General features: G+C 40.9%; 1 protein-coding gene across 2 annotated transcripts in view; it reads left to right on the forward strand.

Moving 5' to 3' along the window:
* The first annotated feature begins 513 nt into the window (after nt 1–513).
* The window catches only part of IKZF2 (IKAROS family zinc finger 2), a 243,514-nt gene continuing 223,195 nt past the window's right edge, over nt 514–20,832 (forward strand). For both annotated transcript variants that reach the window (XM_029606127.1, XM_029606128.1), the window contains exons 1-3: nt 514–924; nt 3,557–3,605; nt 4,265–4,369. In XM_029606127.1, coding sequence (XP_029461987.1) covers nt 3,572–3,605; nt 4,265–4,369 — 139 coding nt within the window. In that variant the 5' untranslated portion in view covers nt 514–924; nt 3,557–3,571. The remainder of the gene's footprint in view (nt 925–3,556; nt 3,606–4,264; nt 4,370–20,832) is intronic.

Genomic DNA, 20,832 nt, shown 5'->3' on the forward strand with positions numbered 1-20,832 from the left:
TAAGAAATTCGAATTGCTTCCAATTTCCGGACAGAGCTCTACCTAATTAACCATTGTAGGGCGTCATGAGCCCCATAACAAGTAAGTTTATTAACTCTTTTTCTCACTACATATTAGCACGGTACTTGAAATCCTATGTTCTTCACCGGAGAACAGTGCTCCAAATGAAAGAATATTACAAGGAAGTTATGGAAGAGGAGGAAGGGGGAGGGACAACGACACCCTGAAACCGGTTAGTCCTCTCTCCCTCTTCCCCCCACCCCAATCCGCTGTTTATTACCTCTGACATTTGCGAACCACAACGTACAGTCACCTCACCTAACAATCCTTGCATGCATCCAGTTTATTGGAAGGCAGCAAAATCTATGCCAAATAAATCCTGTTGCAGCCAGACTGTGAAACAAAGTGGTGCAAAAATTCACTTGGTTGCAAACAGTAGCAATAAACGATGCAAAAAAAAAAAAGACAAAAGCGAGTAGGAAGCCCTCAGCCGCTTCCGCCTCTCTCGACACCCGCTCGCACCTCACCGGCGAAAAGCTGAGATGACAGCAGGGGCCGAGGCAGGGGCGGACCGTCCTGTAATCGATTGCCGAGCGCCTTGAGCAGCTCGTGCGCCTTGTGCCTTCTGTGCCTGGCTGGCAGGGAGGGAGAGTGTCTGGGGGAGGCTGGCTGAGGGATCCGTTTCTCGGGGTTTGACCAGCTGTCCCAGGCTAACCCCTGCTTGGCTCTGCTGAAGATGGAGGAAGTGCAAGCAGGATTACCCTTAGCTACAGCTTCCCTGCCTTAGTTTCCATAATCAGCTGCAGTGCCCAACACACACAGACTCAGGAGGAAAAAAAAATATAAGGGAGAGAAAGAAAGCACAGACTTAATCTTTAAAAAGGGAAATAAATAAAGGGGTGATGGAATTATTGCACTGTTGAGGTAATTAATGGCTTGCTTTATTCCTTTTTTAATATACAGCTGTGCCTTTTTGTTTTATTTTGTGTGCTTACTGTCTGAGGGTTTTTTGGAGGGTGGGGGGAAGGCACTGTTTGAAAGTTAAGTGTAATTACGTAGCGTCTCTGGAACTGGGTGAGGATCAAATGACTTGTTGCTAAGCAAAAATAATCCTTTGAAAAAAGGGGGAAATCCTGAATGTACAGTACTGTCATATTGTTAGATCCTTCCTAGCTTTCTCTATTGCGATTGTGACAATGACTGCTCTGTAAGGTGTTAGCAGATTGGATTTAAAAGAAAAATGTCTCCTGTGCTTTAAAAGAGAAAAAAATTCTGTTGTTTGGAATGTGATCAATTGCAAGTTGTCCTCAAGGGGGATACTGACCCGATCTGATCAGATGGGAAATGCTGCATGGGGATTAAATCATGCAATAATAGCTACCTGTAAGGGAGAGGGTCTGGTTTAGAACAAAATATGAAATAATTTTACACTGACACCTGTTTATAAAGCGTGGGGGGGGGGGGGGTTGTGGGATTGAATGAAGTCTGGAAGAAAAAAAAAGCTCGTAACAATATTGAGATTAAAACATGGATTTTTTTTTTAGTAGACATATGCCTATGTATTTGCCAAAGGCCAAACAAGATCCTGATTAGTTGGCCTACGTTTGTGTTCTGTTGCTTGTCCCTTCCTCCTTGTTTTCCAACCCTCCTCTTTCTTTCTTTTTTTTTTTTTCTTTGCTTCTCCAGGTTTCTTTTTCGGCTTCTTTGGAAAGAACCGGTGGATCCAGTTTTTTTTCTTCTAGTTAATCGCTTTACTGGAGTAGTGACCTCTCTGTCTCTTTCTTTCCTGAAAGTACGTGACATTCCTGAGTAACTTTCCCTGCCAGACCATCCCTACCTAGGTTGTGCCTTTTTTTTTTTTCATTTGTTCTTTTTCCTGGTAGAAAAGGTGTGTACTCGATTTTTGCCAATGTGAAAAAAATCCAGGTACAGTTGTCTTGTTTCTGCTTTCAAAACCTGGCAGGGGAACTGCCAGTTGTTCTTTGCGTTCACCTAAATGTTTGACTTCGTTTGCCTTTTTTGTGTTAACACCGAGACTGTCATTTCCTTAGGACTGGAAACGTGGAGCCGATATCACAGGTTGGGCATGGTGATCAATCTCACCTAATCAAAAGATATTTTATGTATTTCTCTTTCATTAACTTTTGGTTTTCTCTCCCTCTTTCTTTCTCTGAGGATTAACTGTTTCATTGGTGGGAGGCTTCTTCCTGTTACTTCTGACGTTTCTTTCCTTTTTATTTCGTTTTAAAGATAAATAAATTTCAATCAGCCAGCAATCTTCTGGATGATCTGAAGGAAACTCACATGGCCAGTTCTGATGCCAAAAGTTGAAATGTGTTACTGGTATTTCTATACTTAATTTGCCTGTGTGATCAGCAGGACTTTGGAAACCTTGCTAGAAATACAGAGCAGGTTGAAACTTAAGTGTTATCATCTTGTCTCTGTTGGGAATTTGATCTGCCTGCCATACATGAGTAGAGACAGAGAAAAGAGTAACACAGAAGACAGTATACATATATACATATACATATATTTTTTTTGGTAATTTATTTTTTGGGAAGTGGTTTGGAGACAAGAACTGAAGCTGCCTGTTTTCCAGTAAGTAATGTAGAAATTCCAGGAGCTAGGGCTAAATATACTTGGCAGATCAATACAGAAATGGCTCATAGTGAATAATTTAACTGCTGGTGCTGGGAGAGTTTTGAAACTAAAGGCAAAAGGGCCAGGGGAAAAATCGTACATTTTCATGCCAGTTCTTTAACTTTTATTTACTTAAAACAAAGAAAGGTTGTGGTAGTTAGTAGTTTATTTACAGTGAAAACTAGTGGCAGTCATATACTTTATAAGCTCCTTGGGAAAGGAGTCTTTTATTTATCTGTTTAATTTGCTCTGTTATTCAGCATATGATAGTATTTTTAGCAATTTTTAAATGTCTGGTGATTAAATTATTGTGCTTTATATCCCTGTACAGTACACATAGAAGCCTTATTTGCTAATGTTAACATAATCATGAAAAATGACAAAATACTTCAACGACAGTAGTCTGATAATCACAAGCAGGTTCATGTATAGGGGAGGATTATTAGAACAGGTGCACAGATAAAAGACAAGATAAAGAATTAAGTGACGATGTTAAGTGAGGCTTTGTAATGGAACAAGTTTATTTTAATTGAGTGAAGCGACTAATGTCAGTTGTTTATGACTTTCCTTGCTCAGAAACCCTTGCACTGCAGTGCTCTTTCAGAAACCGGATTCCTTTGTGTGCAAGGATAGCTCTTGCATGAATCCAGGAATTTCTTTTAGGTGGCACCTTTGGATTATATCACCCAGTTAAGAAAAGCTGTTCTCTTCTTTTTTCAGGATCCATTTATTTCTAATATTCTCTTCATAGAGCAGGATGTAGAACTTTCACATAGAGTTCGGTGACTGGGAAGTAGTAGAGTTGCATGTGTCTTAGTTGACATGTGAACTTATTGCACACTGTTAAGCCAACCGTTTGCTTGCCGAGACTGTGAGGCATCTGTTTAAGACGGGGTGATTTTATTTTATTTTGCAGCACTGCACCTTGAGTATGGACACGGAGGCTACCGATGGCTATATCACTAGTGAGTACTGATTTTTTTTTCCCATGTCCAGATTTTGTGTAGAATCCACCCTTGCTGTTCTTGTGCTGAATTTCACAGCACTCCTATGATGTTTGCTCTACTTGCAGCTGTCATTGGCTGGAAATCATGTACCACTTTAACAAGACAGAAACTATCGAATTGATTAAAAATACAACTTGCCCTCTACTTTCCAAAACTCTCATTGTCAATTAGAAGTAGTAGAAATTACAGGAATTTATAGTGTTTCCCTTCATTAAAGTTAAAAATGTGAGAGTTCAAATCATAACTGTCTTCCCAGGATGACTATGGAGGAGAAAATAGTTATTGTAGTTTCCAACTCTTTTGCTGGCCATAGTTGAGTAGCTACTGCAATTCTAGCATGATGTGGCAGGAACTGAAAGAAATAAACTGTGACTGTTTATTAATTAGAAACACAGTGTTTGTAAACACATAAGCAATATGCATGTTGCAGCTGCAGTAAATGGTTCCCTAATTATTAAGCTTTTATAGCATTTGGTGACATGTAGTGTTTGAAGGCCATTCACTGCAGTGCAAATGGGCGTTTCTATGTGGTTTTGGTTCTCGGCCGGCCCAAGTGGCCTGGTAATATTTATTAACCCTGTGGGCAGCAACTAAAACGGTTTCTTTTCTGCAAGCAGGTGACAGTGAGCTTTTGATCGAAAGGGAGCACTCCGGTATGGCAATTGACCTCACCTCAAGCACACCCAATGGGCATCATGCCTCGCCGGGTCACATGACAAGCAGTAAGTCCTCTTTTACACATCAACATTTTTTTCTATCCAATTCCCTGGGGTGATAAATGTGGGGCTCCTTTTGTCCGTGGGATCCTCTCATCGACTCAAGGAAAACCACGGCAGCAAGTTTTTTACTGAGGGAAGAAGAGAAGGGCAAATTGCCGACCAGTTCCTGTTTTTTTTTTTTTGCCAAGTGCTTCATCTAAACATGAACCTGCTTACTGGTCTGAACTACCCCAAGGTGGCATTTGGGAGCTGGTGTTTACCTGTACCAGGTAGGAAATGCTAGGCTTTCCAAGTAATCAGATGAGTACAGCAGATACTAAGAGGCATAGCAGACTTTTTTTATGACCATGATTTCCAAAGTAATTATGAGCACTGTTTTTTTTTACTCACTCAAACTGTGCTACTGGTAATACAGTATCACCCAAAGGTATATTGTTCTCTTCTTGACTGAAAAATGGTTAACTTGCTGTCCACTAGAAAGTATTTATTTTTTACTGAACTGTGAAAGGAGCTGAGAACTGCTATCCTGTTAAGAGTAGTCAGTTGAGACCAAGGTATTAAAACAGTTGAAAAGATTTTGCTGTTGACCAATTCAAAATAAAAAAAAAATGAAACTCCATGGGAGCACCACTTGGTGCTTTGATGCTTGATCTGGAATTGTTAAATGTCAGGTAATAACGCTTGTGAAGTGTTTTCACAACGCTAATGAATGTAATGTGGCTGCATTTAGTTGGGGGTGCATGATCCATTTTGGTTACAATATGGTTTCACAAGGAACTTCCCAGTTCAAATTCTCAGGAATCTATGTTAAATAATGCAGAGCATTTGAGACCATTTTCTGTATAATTTGATAGAAAATACTTCTTAAGTTAAGATTTAAAGATCTGAGATCTGGATCTTCAGTAACTTTAGTTAATCCATAAATTTAGCAGCATTGTGGTGACACAATTTTTTTTTTATAAACCTGTAAAATATAGAATTATTATGTAGGTAGACAATTAAATACATCTGGCTCCAATATATAATTTCTGAGAATCTTAAAATGGACTTTGTTGAAGATGGTGAAGTTGACATTTTGAGAGCTGCTCTTAACAAGATGAAATACTATTTTTAATGATAATTTTCTTTTTTTTTTTTTTTTGCTTATTTTTTAAACATTTTTTCATGGAGAAATGCATGCCTGCTGTGGTGATGATGTTCTTATATGGATTAGAAGAGCGTTGTTGTCAAAGATATAGGTGCTAAAGTGATAATGACATTTTTTATAATGCAGTTTGCATGATTTTTTCTTAGTTATGTTAATGACATATCTCATGCTTTGACTGAGTGCTGTAGCTAAGAGTAGTTTGTGTATCACTGCTAGGTTTGGTGGAAATAATTTGGAAATGTAAAGTCACCATATATTAGGTGACAATGAAGGGTAAATGTCAGGCCTCTTGCAGTATTACAGAGTGGTAGTATTGCAGTACAGTATTATTGCACTAGTCATTCAGCATATAGTACGCAGCATAAAGTATAACTTTTTTTGTGAAGATCCAATGTATATAATTGTTCTGTGAGGATAGGTTGTTGACACACTATATGGAAGACTGTTATTATTTTGTAATGGTACAGTACATTCTTTTCTTAATATTGTACTTCTCTGGTACAGTGGTAGATGTGGGGTTCCATGTGTACATTTAGTGTGCATGGAACCCCGCATATTCCTTCCACATTTCTGTTTCTCTGTGGAAGGAATATGAACTTCCCAAAGTATTTTATATATCAAAGTTAGAAGACAGATGTTACATCTGTAGATATTCAGGTGGAAAATTGTTGGGTTGCAGACTTTTGCAGTTTGTTCTGTGATTTTTGGTTGAGGTAGGGGATTGACTTTTTACCAAAACCAACAACATGCGGAAAGGATTGTCCTGATTAAAATTAGGACTACCTATGTATACATATGTACCTTATTTTTACCTTCTAGGCATGACTAATTTAGGTTGTTGAAAACATGAGGTGACAGGTTAGAAATTGAGAGTTGTGGGAATGTCAGTGCATGGAAATGCCATGGAATCCTGCCTATCCCAAAATTACTCATCAAAGTTAAGAACAAGAATGTCATCTGTATTCATTCGCAAGATATTGCCTGTGCTGAAACATGTATTAGAACAGTTATTAGATGTTTGTAGACTATATATAGTAGGCGTTAGGTGGTAAGGCTATTGTCTGCTTTGAATTTAATTCACTATTATGAACTAGCAGGTCTTCTCTGAGCAAATGATAGCAGCAAATATCCCCATAATATTTCAGCCATATGCCTCAATCCTGTTCTGGCAGAATCAAGTCTAAGGGTTAAGGGCACTTTCTTGTCTTTGTCCATTCAGTCCTAAAACTTTCTGCCAGGACTGGCAGTTAAATTCGGTGGTTGCAGTGGTGCAGAAACTGTAAAGAGACCACAGTCCCATTTCATATACAGAACAGTCCACTTCAAAGTTTTAGATTTCTTTGGTGACATGAAGGTCAAACAAATAAAAGTTTTATTTTTCACTGGCTTAAGGGAATGCATTTGTGATTAGTTTTCGAGAGCTATGCCCCACCCTTCATCAAGTCATAAGAACATAAGATATGCCGTACTGGATAAGACTAAGGGTCCATCAAGCCCAGCATCCTGTGTCCAACAATGACCAATTTAGCTCACAGGTACCTGGTAAGTACCCAAACATTAAGTAGATCCCAAGCTACTATTCCTTATTGAATAATAGCAGTTTATGGACTTCTCTTCTAGGAACTTATCCAAACCTTTTTTAAACCCAATTACACTAATTGCCATAATCAGAACATCTGGCAATGAATTCCAGAGCTTAACTATTCGTTGAGTGAAAAAGAATTTTCTCTGATTTGTTTTAAATGAGCTACTTGCTAACTTCATTGAATTCTTCTATTATCTGAGAGAGTAAATAACCGATTTACATTAACCTGTTCAAGTCCTATCATGATTTTGTAGAACTCGTTCATATATCTGCTCAGCTGTCTCTTCTCCAAGTTGAACAGCCCTATCCTCTTTAGCCTTTCCTCATAGGGAAGCCATTCCATGCCCCTTATCATTTTAACCACCCTTCTCTGTACTTTCTCCAGTGCAACTATATCTTTTTTGAGATGTGGCAACCAGAATTGCACACAGTATTCAAGGTGCGGTCTCACCATGGAGCGATGCAGAGGCATTATGACATACACTGTTTTATGTGCTATTCCCATCCTAATAATTCCTAACATTGTGTTAGATTTTTTGACTCCCATAGCACACTGAGTCGATGATTTCAATGTATTATCCACTATGTCGCCTAGATCTCTTTGCTGGGTGGTAACTCTTAAGATGGAACCTAACATCGTGTAAGTACAGCAAGGATTATTTTTCCCTATATGCAATACCTTGCACTTGTCCACATTAAATTTCATCTGCCATTTGGAAGCCCAATCTTTCAGTCTCACAAAGTCCCCCTGCAATTTATCACAATCCACTTGAGATTTAACTACTCTGCATAATTTTGTGTCATCCGCAAATTTGATCTTCTCACTCATTATACCCCTTTCCAGATCATTTATAAATATATTAAGCACCGGCCCAAGTACAGATCCCTGAGACACTCCACTGGTTGCCTTTTTCCACTGTGAAAACTGACCATATAATCCTATTCTCTGTTTCCTGTCTTTTAACCTGTTTGCAGTCCAGAAAAGTACATCGCCTCCTATCCCATGACTTTTTAGTTTTCATAGAAGCCTCTCATGAGGGACTTTGTTGAACGCCTTCTGAAAATTCAAATACACCACATCTACCGGTTCACCTTTGTGCACTTTTATTCATCCCTTCAAAAAAATGTAGGAGATTTGTGAGGCAAGACTTCCCTTGGGTAAATCCATGCTGGCTGTGTCCCATTAAACCATGTCTATCTACATGTTTTGTGATTTTGTTCTTTATAACAGTTTCCATGATTCTTCCCGGCACTGAAGTCAAGCTCAGTAGTCTCTAGTTTCCCGGATCACCCCTGGAGCCTTTTAAATATCGGGGTTACATTGGTCAGGGACATTGCTCTCAAAAGCAAGTCACAAATGTATTAAATTAGTCCAGTAAAGACATATCTTCTTCAGTGTATGTGTTGCCCTGTCTTTTGCCCAGCCATTACAGCAATAGTCCTCTTCTAGAGGCCACAGACCTCTGCACCCTCTGGATCCCGATATGCATGGATGCCGAATCTGGTCATTAAGTATCCACATTTTACAATGGGTCTTTGAGTGCTGCATCCACCGCATCCACAGCTATCTCAGGGAGCAGAGGTCCAGCCTAGGAATCAAACTTGGGTCTTCTCACATGACAGCATCACTGCCATTGAACCACTGGGCCAGCCCTTGACCTTTATTTCTATGCATCCAAGCGAACTGACATGGTAACCACATTATTCTGGTGAAGATTTTTATGGAAATCTGTGGGCAGTCCAAGGGCAGTTCCAAAGCTACACTCTCACTGTGTGTAGACAACCAACTGATTGTCCCTGGGAATCTGTTATCGTCCAAATAATCTGACCATTTAATCTGCTTGTTTCTTATTCCACCACTGTTGCATCAGTTATTTTTCCGCTCAGATGCACTCTCATATTATCAGTTTTATCGAGTCTCTTCACTGTGTAACATGCACTGTTTCTTCAATCCATTACTTCTCTCAGTACGTTCCAACTACTTATGCTTCCTCTACTTTTTTGGGATTTGCCAGGTTCTTGTGACCTGGACTGGCCACTGTTAGAGGCAAGATGCTGGGCTCGATGGACCTTGGTCTGAATCAGCATGAAATTTCTTAAATTCTTATGTTTTCTGATCTTCTGTTAGTATTAGTTTCTTATCTAGTTCTTCTTAATAGTGATTATTTCTTTTTGGGTTTAATTAACATTGGGCATGTTTCATTTCAAAGGTGTGTGTTCTGTCATAGTGAGATCTGTTTTTTATTTTTCATGGATGGCTTTAGAAGGTACTGGAAAACATTCACAACGTAAAATAAAAGTTTATTCAATAAATGTCAAGTTTAGTACACTTGAATTTCTACTTTTCCTGGTTGGTGGTTTGTGCTTCAGCTCTTGTAATCTATTATTAAATTGAACACTAATATTTTTTCATTTATTTTTGCTTTTTCACTTACATTTGGAATTCCATAAACACTTTTACATGTGACCTAACCCTAAATCCTTAAAAAGTGCTTAAAATAGTTATAATACATTCATTTATATCATGATGAACCAGCAGTTGATTTAGTCACTTCCTGTTCAGCTTGGATCTCATAGAGGGGAAGGTTATAAGGACAAGTTATATGATTTTTAACATAAATACAGCATAGTAGATAAAATATTGCATTTGCTGAACAAGAAACACTGAAAGATTGGGCAGCAGCCGTGACATTTTCTCTGCTCTACCCCTGGCCCTGTTACCTCTTGCTTCATTAGTTATGTTTCCATGCAGCCATGTTGGTGGTTTGACAGCTTCCCCCATATTCTGCAAGCAATCCACTGGACTCTGGTTCTGATGAGGATATCTTTATGGGTAAACTATAATTTAATATAATTAGTAGATGAGGTGAATCATTACGCAGTCAGATTTGTTGGTGAATGCAATGACCCAAAGTGACTATACCAACATACATCTATCAATGAATAAATTTAAGACGCTCACTCCACATTATTATCATATGACCATCATACTAGGCATCATCGTATTTAGCTTGCGCTTTTTAAACTCTGCCTTATGCTTAATCATAGTTCATTTAGATGGAAAGTCCCGTACAGTCCTTTTTTTTAAAGAATTTTTTATGCTATTAAAATTACAAAGTACTTAACTTGAGGATCTCAATATTTAAACAAATTCATGACGGTCCTTGTGATCCCAACTTAGGACAGATAACCCGACACGGGTCCGTGTTTCGGACGGCTGGCAATTCGGCTAGTCCTTTTTCAAGGGTAATATTCAGTTATTACTTAAAGATAGCGATCCAGCGTTTTGGTTCAAATCATTATCCAATGATCCATTATCCATCTAAATGACCTATGATTAACCATAAGGCAGAGTTTAAAAAGTGCAAGCTAAATACTATGATGCCTAGTATGATGGTCATATGATAATAATGTGGAGTGAGCGTCTTAAATTTATTCATTGATAGATGTATGTTGGTATAGTCACTTTGGGTTTAAACTATACTTTAGCCATACTATGCTTTGCCCCTATGATGAGACTTCCAAACTGTCATATAGTACAAAGCGTGATGGAGACATCTAACAAGCCATCACTTATTTTTTTTAAATGGCTCTGATCTTTGATCACTTCTGGTCTATATTTGAATTGGTGGCTTAGAGGCGAAAGAGATTCTGTCTTTATGCCAGTCTCCTGAGGCACTCGATCTTCTGATTGCTGTGCCTAATACATGGCTACATGGTAAGTGTAAAGTCAAGGAGTGAGGAAAGACTTATCCCATACATTGCTAAAACATTTCCCTATTTTGTCATGATCACAAAAATGCAGGAAAATATTTGGTGGCTGGGGGAACCTATGCAATCTAAATGACTGGTCTAGCTATAAAATGGTAATCAAAGTCATACTTGGCTTATACTTGTGTTCTGAGTTCTGTCTCTAAGTAAACTGGGGTTATCAGTTTTGGAAAGAACATGTAACACATTATTTAGATAAATGTAAACTTTGTAAGTTTTTCAGGGCTAAAAACACTGTTAACCCTGAAGTTTAAATTATATTGGTGTTGGTTTTGTTTATCAGCATGACCTGAAGTTATGACATTGGAAGATAGTGACAAGACCACTTTTAAATTTATTTTACATTTATAGTCTGGTTCCCTTGGGAATCTTTGGAACGATGTTAATGAACTGTTTTAATGTTCTGGCTATAAGGAATTTATTTTAAACTTGATTTCTGCAATGATCTGGAAAATATTTTGACTTAGAGAGTCTTGGTTGGTTGCTTATGAAACGCAAATACAGCAAAATTTGGAAGTTGCACTTCTGTAAAAATGTTTATGCAAAAAAAATTATGCACAGGAGTAAATCTGCATGGGACAGTAATAAATAGCCCCTGAGCTAACACGGTCTATGATGATGATAATAAGTCTTTTGTTCTTGTTACAAAAAATATAGAATGAGATGTTGAGTGTACATATTTTAGTAGTATTATTTACTATATTTAGATACCAGATATGTGATAAGAACACTGCTTGAAAGTTAAAGACCTGGGAAAATAGCAGCAAGAATCTTTTTAAAGAATTAATTTGCATAACTGATAGTGCCCTAGCCAATGGCAGCAACTAATCAATTAGAATTATGATAGCACAATTAACCATTCTACATCTACATTGTTACATATCTTTAGAAAACAAGATCAACATTTTCAGCAAACTGACAGGCCGAAACAGTACAGTGCGCTCCGACGGAGTGCACTGTTAGCCGGCATTTGGACGCGCGTTTTGGACACGCTAGCTTTACCCCTTATTCAGTAAGGGGTAATAGCGCGTCCAAAACGTGCGTTCAACCCCCCCCGAACCTAATAGTGCCTGCAACATGCAAATGCATGTTGCAGGCACTATTAGGCATTCCTGCTCGATTCAGAAAGCAAAATGTGCAGCCAAGCTGCACAAAGGTAGGCGCTAATTTCTTTGGGCACCGGGAAAGTGCACAGAAAAGCAGTAAAAACTGCTTTTCTGTGCATCCTCCTCCGCTTCACTCCCTTAAGATGTCCCCATATTGAATAGCCTTGTAATTGATTGTAAATAACCCTATTACTCTGTACATAAGTTACCTTATATTCAACTTCACTGCCTCATACATATATCTTTTTGGCATTTAGGCATGTATCCTGTTAATTGCTTCATATGTACCTGTTCTCTTGTTATTTGTCAAGCGCATGCTGAGGTAGATCTTAAAAACATATGTGCGTGCATACTTTTGTTCGCGCCATCGGCGCGAACAAAAGTACACAGGATTTTATAAGATATGTGCGTATCTTTATAAAATCCGGGGTCGGCGTGCTCAAGGCTGTGCAAAATCGGCAGCTTGTGCACGCCGAGCCCCGCAGCCTGCCTCGGTTCCCTCCGCGTCCCCCCACCTTCTCCTATCTACCCCACCCCCTAGCCCTACCTTTGTTGGGCAAGTTACGCTGCTTGAAGCAGGCGTAACTTGCGCGTGCCCTCCTCGGCATCCCCCGACACAGGCCGCAGTGCCGGGGGACTCTGGACCCGCCCTCCCAGCCCGCCCCCAAACCATCGCCACACCCCTGGACACGCCCCCTCCTGCCCCTTTTACGAAGCCCCAGGACTTACACGCGTCCCGGGACTTTGCGCTCGCTGGCGGCCTATGCAAAATAGGCGCGCAGGGCTTTTAAAATCTAGCCCATAATGTGCAGTTCAGTTTAATGTTTACTGTAAACCGATGTGATATCCCTGATGAATGTTGGTATATAAAAATTCTAAATAAATAAATAAAATAATATCATGGCGATATTAAGTCGGAGGTCCCGAAAGTTTAAAAAGTGTAAAAAAAAAAAAAAAAAATTTAAATGGGCCCGCAGCTGGCGGGTCGAAAACCGGACACTCAATTTTGCCGACGTCCGGTTTCCGAACCCGTGGCTGTCAGTGGGCTCGAGAACAGACGCCGGCAAAATTGAGCGTCTGCTGTCAAACCCGCTGACAGCTGCTGCTCCTGTCAAAAAAGAGGCGCTAGGGACGCGCTAGTGTCTCCCGCGATTTTACTGTATCGGCCCGTGAGTAGGGTAGTGAGCATGTAACTCTTTTACAAAGATGTAGTTGGAAACCATGTTGCCTTGGTGCAAAGAAGATTATTTGTGTTTTTTTATTAATTTATTTTGATTGATCGCTAATCAATGCAATATTGTCAAAGGATATCAAGGATTTAAAAACATAAAACAGCGTCAAAGTTAAGAAACAAACATGAAAGAAAATCAATAATATTAAAACCCAAATTTAACAATCGTAACAATTTAAATAGTATAAAGCAAATAATAAAAGTAAAAAACAATTGACCAAACAATTGACTGAGGCAGGAAAAGGAACAGTAAAGGTACTAGAAACTAAACATCAAACGCTTCAGAAAAAAACAAACATGTTTTCAAACACTTATGAAATTTAACATTATTTTTTTCTTTTCTAATGGCCAGTGGGATAGATTTCCGTGTAAACAGGGTTATATAACTAAAAGCTGTTTGGCGAGTATATAATCTTATTCTTGAAAGAGGAGGAGCTATGAGCAGATCCTGTTGAGACGAGTGCAAAAGGGGAGCCAGCTCATAGGGGCACAGAAGGTTGGTTAAATATTAGGGGTGCCTGTAGGCAATGCTAAAAGCTAAGGGGTAGATTTTCAGACGAGCGCGAATAGCCTACTTTGTTTGCGCTCCAGGCGCAAACAAAAGTACGCTGGATTTTAGTAGATACGCGCGTAGTCGCGCGTATCGGCTAAAATCCTGGATCAGCGCGCGCAAGGCTATCGATTTCGTATAGCCTGCGCGCGCCGAGCCGCGCAGCCTACCCCGTTCCCTCCTAGGCCGCTCCGAAATCGGAGCGGCCTAGAAGGGAACTTTCCTTTGCCCTCCCCTCACCTTCCCCTCCCTTCCCCTACCTAACCCACCCGCCCGGCCCTGTCTAAAACCCCCATCCTACCTTTGTCGGGGGATTTACGCCTCCCGGAGGGAGGTCGCCGGGCCGCGACCTGGGGGCGGGTACGGAGGGCGCGGCCACGCCCCCGGGCCGTAGCCACGCCCCCGTACCCGCCCCCCAAAACGCTGCCGACACGCCCCCGAAACGCCGCGACGACCGGGCCCGCCCCCCGACACGCCCCCGACACGCCCCCCTCCGAGAACCCCGGGACTTACGCCGAGTCCCGGGGCTCTGCGCGCGCCGGAGGGCCTATGTTAAAATAGGCTTCCGGTGCGCAGGCCCTGCTCGCGTAAATCCGCCCGTTTGGGCGGATTTACGCGAGCAGGGCTCTGAAATCCGCCCTAAGCATACAATTTTGAACTTAATCCTGTAGGTAATGGGCAATGCAGCTCAATCAAGAGTGGTAATTAGATGAACTTTTAGTTTGAATATGGGCTTTATACATCTATTTAATTACATTTTTTGATTAGATGTGGGTTATATCTTCGCTTATTTAGAAATTAAGTATAGAGATGAAGGTGTCATGGGTGCAACGAATTGGCGGAATATATCTTGAATGTTTGTTAGTGTTCCCTTTCAGAGCTTGGAGTACTGGGATTCATAGGGATAGAATTCTATGGGACATTCATAGTCAATCTGTGGTCCCTGTGTGGGTTTTCATTGCTTTCTTAGAATGATGAGGGTTGATAACCCCATGAGCCTGCAATGATCATTCATCAAGTCACCTTAGTAATGAGGTGAGTTACACAGTCTAAGGGTGTACTAAAGATTTTTTTTTGCATGTTGAGCCTATGTGACTGATGCCCTTATTGTTCTTTCTATAAAGGACGCTGACAGGGTTTGTGAACTGGGAAGATGGTAAATATTGTTGTCCAAATGTTTGTTGACACTTATTTAATTCTATCTTACATTTAGCCCTTTGATTTTTCTTCAGTCTTTCAAACAATAATTTGAAAGTTTTAGAGCCATGAACTGTCTGTGCTGCACCCCACCCGGCAGCTGTCTAGGCAGTGTTTTAGAAGAGTGTTAGTGTATTTCTGATAAAGTAGCATCAAATTCCTATAGTCATGGCACCTGCTATTTTAAATGCATTTAGATTTATAAAACAGAAAAGCAGTTCAAGCAACAGTAGTGATAATTGCTGCAGAAATCCAAGTTGTGAGCATGAGATGAAGCATAACTTGCTGATAGAGAGGTAAATGGCTAGGCCTTTTGTACTTGCTGGCTTTTAAAATGAAACTATATATACGGGTATATTTTTTTTATCTGAGTTAGAAAGGATCAGATTAATGCCATCATATCTGTTCTTCTTCCTCCTTATTGTTGACTAGCCAACCAGATGAGACAGTTCTCTGAAAATTGGCAGGAATGGCTGAAAGTCACTGAGAGGAAAAAAGGGAGAGAGGGATGCAATGATTTTTCTTAGCTATTAAATAATCCACAATGCAAAGGCAAATATCTCGTAATGAAAATCACCAAAAATGTTAGCCTAACAGAAAGAAATAATTTTTCTTTAAACATAAAAGGTAGATTTTCAAAACAACGCACGTGCGGTCCATGTGCGCGTAGAAGGACGTGATCATTTTATAAACATGCGCGTGTCGGCGCACGCATGTTATAAAATACAAAATCCGCATGCACATGAGCGCCGGATTTTTAACATCCGTGTGGCGCATGTGCGGGGCGGCCCAGTTCCCTCCCAGTTCGCTCCAGTTAAGGAGCGGACTGGGAGGAAACTTTCCTATAACCTACCTACCTATCTTCCCTTTTCCCTCTTCCGCCCCGACCACCCCTAAACTAAACCTAACTATCCTTTATGTTTTTTGTTCTCATACTTACTGCTCCTCTGGAGCAGAAGTGTCTTCCGCGTGCTGGCCGGCTGCTGCGCGCGCTTCCCCGTGACAGAGCCTAATGGCTGCTGTCCTGGCCGGCCCCCACCTCGGCCCGCCCATTATAGTTGGCCTGGCACTTTGGCGCGTATGGGGGGGGTCACGCGCATGGCCCATGCCCTTTCAGAAATACAGGGCTCGGCCACACGCGTAATCCCCGATTTTTACGTGCGCAGGGCTTTTAAAATTTGGGTGAAAATGAAGGCAAGCCATAGAGATTTATTTCTTATGTCATTAAAACACTCCTTTTTTTTTTTTTTTTCTAAACACTTTTACGAGGGCAGTAGCACATTTCAGCGTGTGTGTTAGGTGTTTCTGTGTGTCTTCCTGAGTTTGAAGGCCCCTCTGCCTTGGGTCTCACAAAAAATACCAAGGATGTGTTAAAATCCTTTAATGCTATGTATTTTTGTCTACTAGGCTATATTCTGACCTGGCTAGATAATCTTCACTAGCCAATCAGATGACTTCATTCTGATGTGCCTGTGGGTCTACGCTGTATGACTTCCAGCTCATATCAGCTCAGTTTGCTAGCTAAAAATAATTTTTACGTACACTATCGCAGTTCAATTAAAGTAGAAATAAAGTTCAAAATGTGTATTTTTTTTTCCTAGCACTGATTGTAATCAGATAACAGGATAGTATTTATCTAATGATACCAGGTAGCGAATAATCAGGAAATCAGAATAGATTGGATTTCCATTGGTGTTCTGGTCTTCTTTCAACCTAATCAGTTATGTAATGATGCAATTGAGTGCTGACGTTATTTTCTGGAACTATCTCATGTTTTGTATTCCATTACATTCTTCGGGTTCAGGAAGGGTAATTTTAAAATTGTACATAGCGTGTAAAGTATCCTTTATGCGTTAGCTTTATCTCAAATATTCTAAAGCAAACTTAAACACGTAAGTTTTCTTTGCAAATTCAGGCATAAGTGCCTGAGTACACACACAAACCCACACGCACAAAGTTACACATTTCTATCAAGGGCGTGAGTTGTTCGGGTCCAACTTCCTTTTCAGAATCAAAAAGTATGTTCGTAATCTGAACTCTGCCCCCAACTCTGTCCCCTGGAACACCACTTGCCAGTTTGTGTAAAATTATGCACGAAAATGAGTTGTACACGTACTTTTATGCAAACTGAGCCCTAGGCTATTTTAGTACAGCCATTTATGTGCATTAAAAATGGGTTTTAAGTGCATAAATAGCTTCAAATCTGAAGCCCAAAGTGTATACAAAATGCACAATTAGTAGATTAAATTGTGCTTTATTTTATATTTCTTTTTAGTGGGAAGGTATCAAATGACAGCCCTAAAAAGGCTGAAGTCCTTCCGTTTTATCTACACGATGGCCCAGTACAGCGCAAGTTTGCTCGCGCTGCCCGACCAGTGTGCCTCAGCACTTGCTTTGGAGGAAAGGCAACTCAGGGTGAGAGGGGTCAGTCACTTTCTGTGGCCCGTTCAGTCCTCGCCTTCTTTGCAGATGCTTACTTCAAGGGTGACAAACAGTGTAAAATGTCAGGGTGGCTTTTCAGAGAGAGGGACAGCATTTCTACTAGAAGCAAAATTAGAACATCACCATATTATTCTTAGGGTACTAAAATCACGATATCTGAGCACAAAGTCCTCTAACGCGCACTGCTAGGATCCCCAGAGTCTCATCTTTACTTTTGGAATTGGAGTGCTGCTGAGGAGGGCAGTTTTCATAAGCCATTTACGTGGGTAAAAGGGCATGCGGGTGTTCCTCAGTGAACGGACTTTTAGCCACATTAGGGAGAGGGTGGGGGGAGCATGTTTACGCCAGGGGAGAAAAGTAGCATACATAGATTATATGTTTTTAATCTGTGCTCCTGGGGAAAAGTATCCGCAGAAAGAGCAGGACACTTGTCCTTGTGGCAGAGTTTAGCGGGAAAGTATCTACACAATGCCAGCAGTTTGATTGTTGCCCCCCACCCTAAGATGGTAACTTTGAAAACCGGCGCACACTGAGCACGTGCATCGGCCCGTGCCCAGGGCCGCGGCTGTTTCATACATACACACACACATATGCGCGCATGTTATAAAATAGCCTGGCTGTGAGCACATATGTTCCAAAATGTAAGTGGGCAAGCGCCTGTGCATGCAAATCCCACTTCTCCCAGGTAATGGGGGGATTTGAAAAGGGGCGCACGTCAATGCCATTTCCGGTTTTACCAGTTCATCCCCAGTTCAACCAGTTTAAGAGAGAGTTCCTCCAACCACCCCTGGTTTGATAGCCTTCACTCCTCTCAATTAGCCCCGACCCTTTAAAACCTCGCAGATCTGCCTAGTATGTCTTATTTTATAACTTACACGTCATCAAGTTACGCGGTAGGGGCCTCGGCCCACGCCGTGCACACATCTCGGCTTCAGGCCCCGAATCGCCCATGCTGCCAAACTAAACCCCACCCTTTTTTTGGAAAACTTCCAAGATGTGCAGGCTGCAGCATCCATGCGCGTATCCAGGTGGTCGTTGTAAGTCTGCTCGGCGGGCAGAGCCTAACAGATTCGCATCCTCTAATTAATGCGCGCGTCAGGATTCTAGTAGGGATAGATTTAGGCACAGCTAAACATTTTTTTAACAGGTTTAGTTTTCCTTCTTCCAAACATGTTATTAATTTAAGTTTGCCCCGCTGGAGAAAGGTAGCAGGGAAGGAGAGAGAGAAATGGCGAAAAGGGAGATGTAAATAAAAGCTCTGTGTGCAAGTGCGTACCCTTTTTAGGATTTCATGCTATCGATTTGCATTGTACTGTAAACTGCTGACAGATTAATAAATCGGTGTTTCAAAAGTAAGAGAACAGCTGCTCTCCTGTGCTTAATTGTGTTGGTCTTACTTGCTTCATTTCTTGGTCTTAAAGTTGCTACTGAATAGTCTTTCCGTGGAAGTTGTTTTGTTTCTTACAACAATAACACATATAGTACCTACCCCGGATATTCCTTTACTATATTGACGCAGAATTAATGTCGAACCTATACAAAATGTCAGTGCCCCGGTGCCAGTCTTTATCATACACTCTCTTCCTTTAAAGCATCTTTCCAATCCAACAGGCACCGTGTAGTAAGAAACTGATGTCTTCTTATGTCCGTTGAAAAAAAATGCAAAACTGCTTCATTTAGATGTGACATTTGGATCTAAATGCTGAGTTGGTGAGTTGATGTGCTGCTATACATCATTTTGCCATTAGCAGCCAAATTTCAAATTCAATTTTGATCACAGGTGAAATGAGGATAAGACTAGGCTCCAGGGATCTGGTATATAATTTTTCATGATCTGGAGCCTGACATGGGTGATGAGGGGTTATTGGGGGAGGTTATTGTATTTCATAAAGTCCTAGATCTGAGATTTTGTGGGGAAAGCTTTAAACCAAGGTTGAAGTTGATAAGTAGAGCCCTAGTAGTCTTCAATAATGGGAGAGCAGGGATGGTGCTGGCCATGGTAGAGGATAATTGGCAAAGCTCAGAAGAAGGGAGTACAACTGATTTGTTCTGAGCTGGTTTGGCAGGGTTGGTGAAGCAAGATGAGCAAATACTGGACTTCAAAGGATCACAAATCTGGCAGGACCTGGGTTGAGTTTTGTGTGGATCTTGTGGGACTGAGGGTGGCAGTAGCAGCCTGTCTGTGCCATGCCAGGTTCTTTCCAGTTGCGAACCTTGAAATTGATCGGCATTCTCCTCTTCCTTCTTGCTTGCCTGTACCTGGAGTCAGTTTGGTTCACCTTAATTTCCCTCTTTCCTTTATGCACTGGCTAAAGTTTTACATCATCTTCCAGTTGTTTCCAGAATAATTTCTAATGAAGACATTTGAGCAGAATACCATTGTGTTCAACAGCTGAATTTTGTAACCGTTGGTTCAGATGCTTCTGCGGATGGTGTCTTCCGGAGTGATGTGAAGGTTATGTTTGCATTTCACGGTTTGGTCCATGACCATTATTTTCCAGCGCTGCACAGAATAAGAGTGGTGGTTCAGTAGCAGCAGCATGCCTACCTTGTAGGCTGGGGGTTTTATTAGCTTTCATTCTATGTCCCTTTGATTTGCTTAAAAGAGTTACTAGGGGATGCTCTTTTATAGTTGTTAGTATGCAGTTTGCTGCTTTGTAAAGCTCTGTTTTTGAAGAAACATATTCTGCAAAGTTGTTTCACTTCCAGATCAGACATGATGAATAATAAATATACCATGTGTCTGGCATATTCTATTGAAATCCAGAAAATATTGGTACCATGCCAGCTGCTGAGAAGTGCCGGCAATCCTCAGCATCTCTTGATCGACTCCATTAATTTTAATGGAGTTGCAGCAAGCTTGCTGTGAGAACCTAGGACATTTTTATGGGCTGGCTGCTTGTTGCCAACACTTTTCAGCCGATTGCAGGCTATTGTGCTGTGTGTCCTTGATATCAAAATGGACCTCTCCTGGAAGTCTGTCTGCATCAGCTGGTTCTTTCAGGCAGCGATGATACTTTCTAATAATTTCAGGTTCTGAAAGAATTGTCCCAAATCATAATGTAACTTTACTTTTCATTTGCTGAACATGTAAAAAATAAAGTGACCTTTGACTAGGAAATTGAGCAAATATGACCTACAAGTCATAGATCAGTCTCACATATGTATAACAGAGTAACCTCGTAAATGATGGCAGATGAAGACCAGTTGTTCCATCCTGTCTACCCAGTGAGATTCTTTCTCTCTAGTTACTATCTCTTTGGGTAGATGAGCTTTTACATTCTCATACTTACCAATACTATCCCCATGCTTTTAAACCTGACCTCATAATCTTTTTCATACTGCTGCCTTCCATATCTTTCTCAAGCACGTCCAAATTCGGTTACAGTGCCAGCCTTCACCACCTTCAGTGACAGGCTGTGTCAGGCCTTGCCATG

The sequence above is a fragment of the Rhinatrema bivittatum genome, chromosome 6 (assembly GCF_901001135.1).
Source record: "Rhinatrema bivittatum chromosome 6, aRhiBiv1.1, whole genome shotgun sequence".
In the NCBI taxonomy this organism is placed as follows: Eukaryota; Metazoa; Chordata; class Amphibia; order Gymnophiona; family Rhinatrematidae; genus Rhinatrema; species Rhinatrema bivittatum.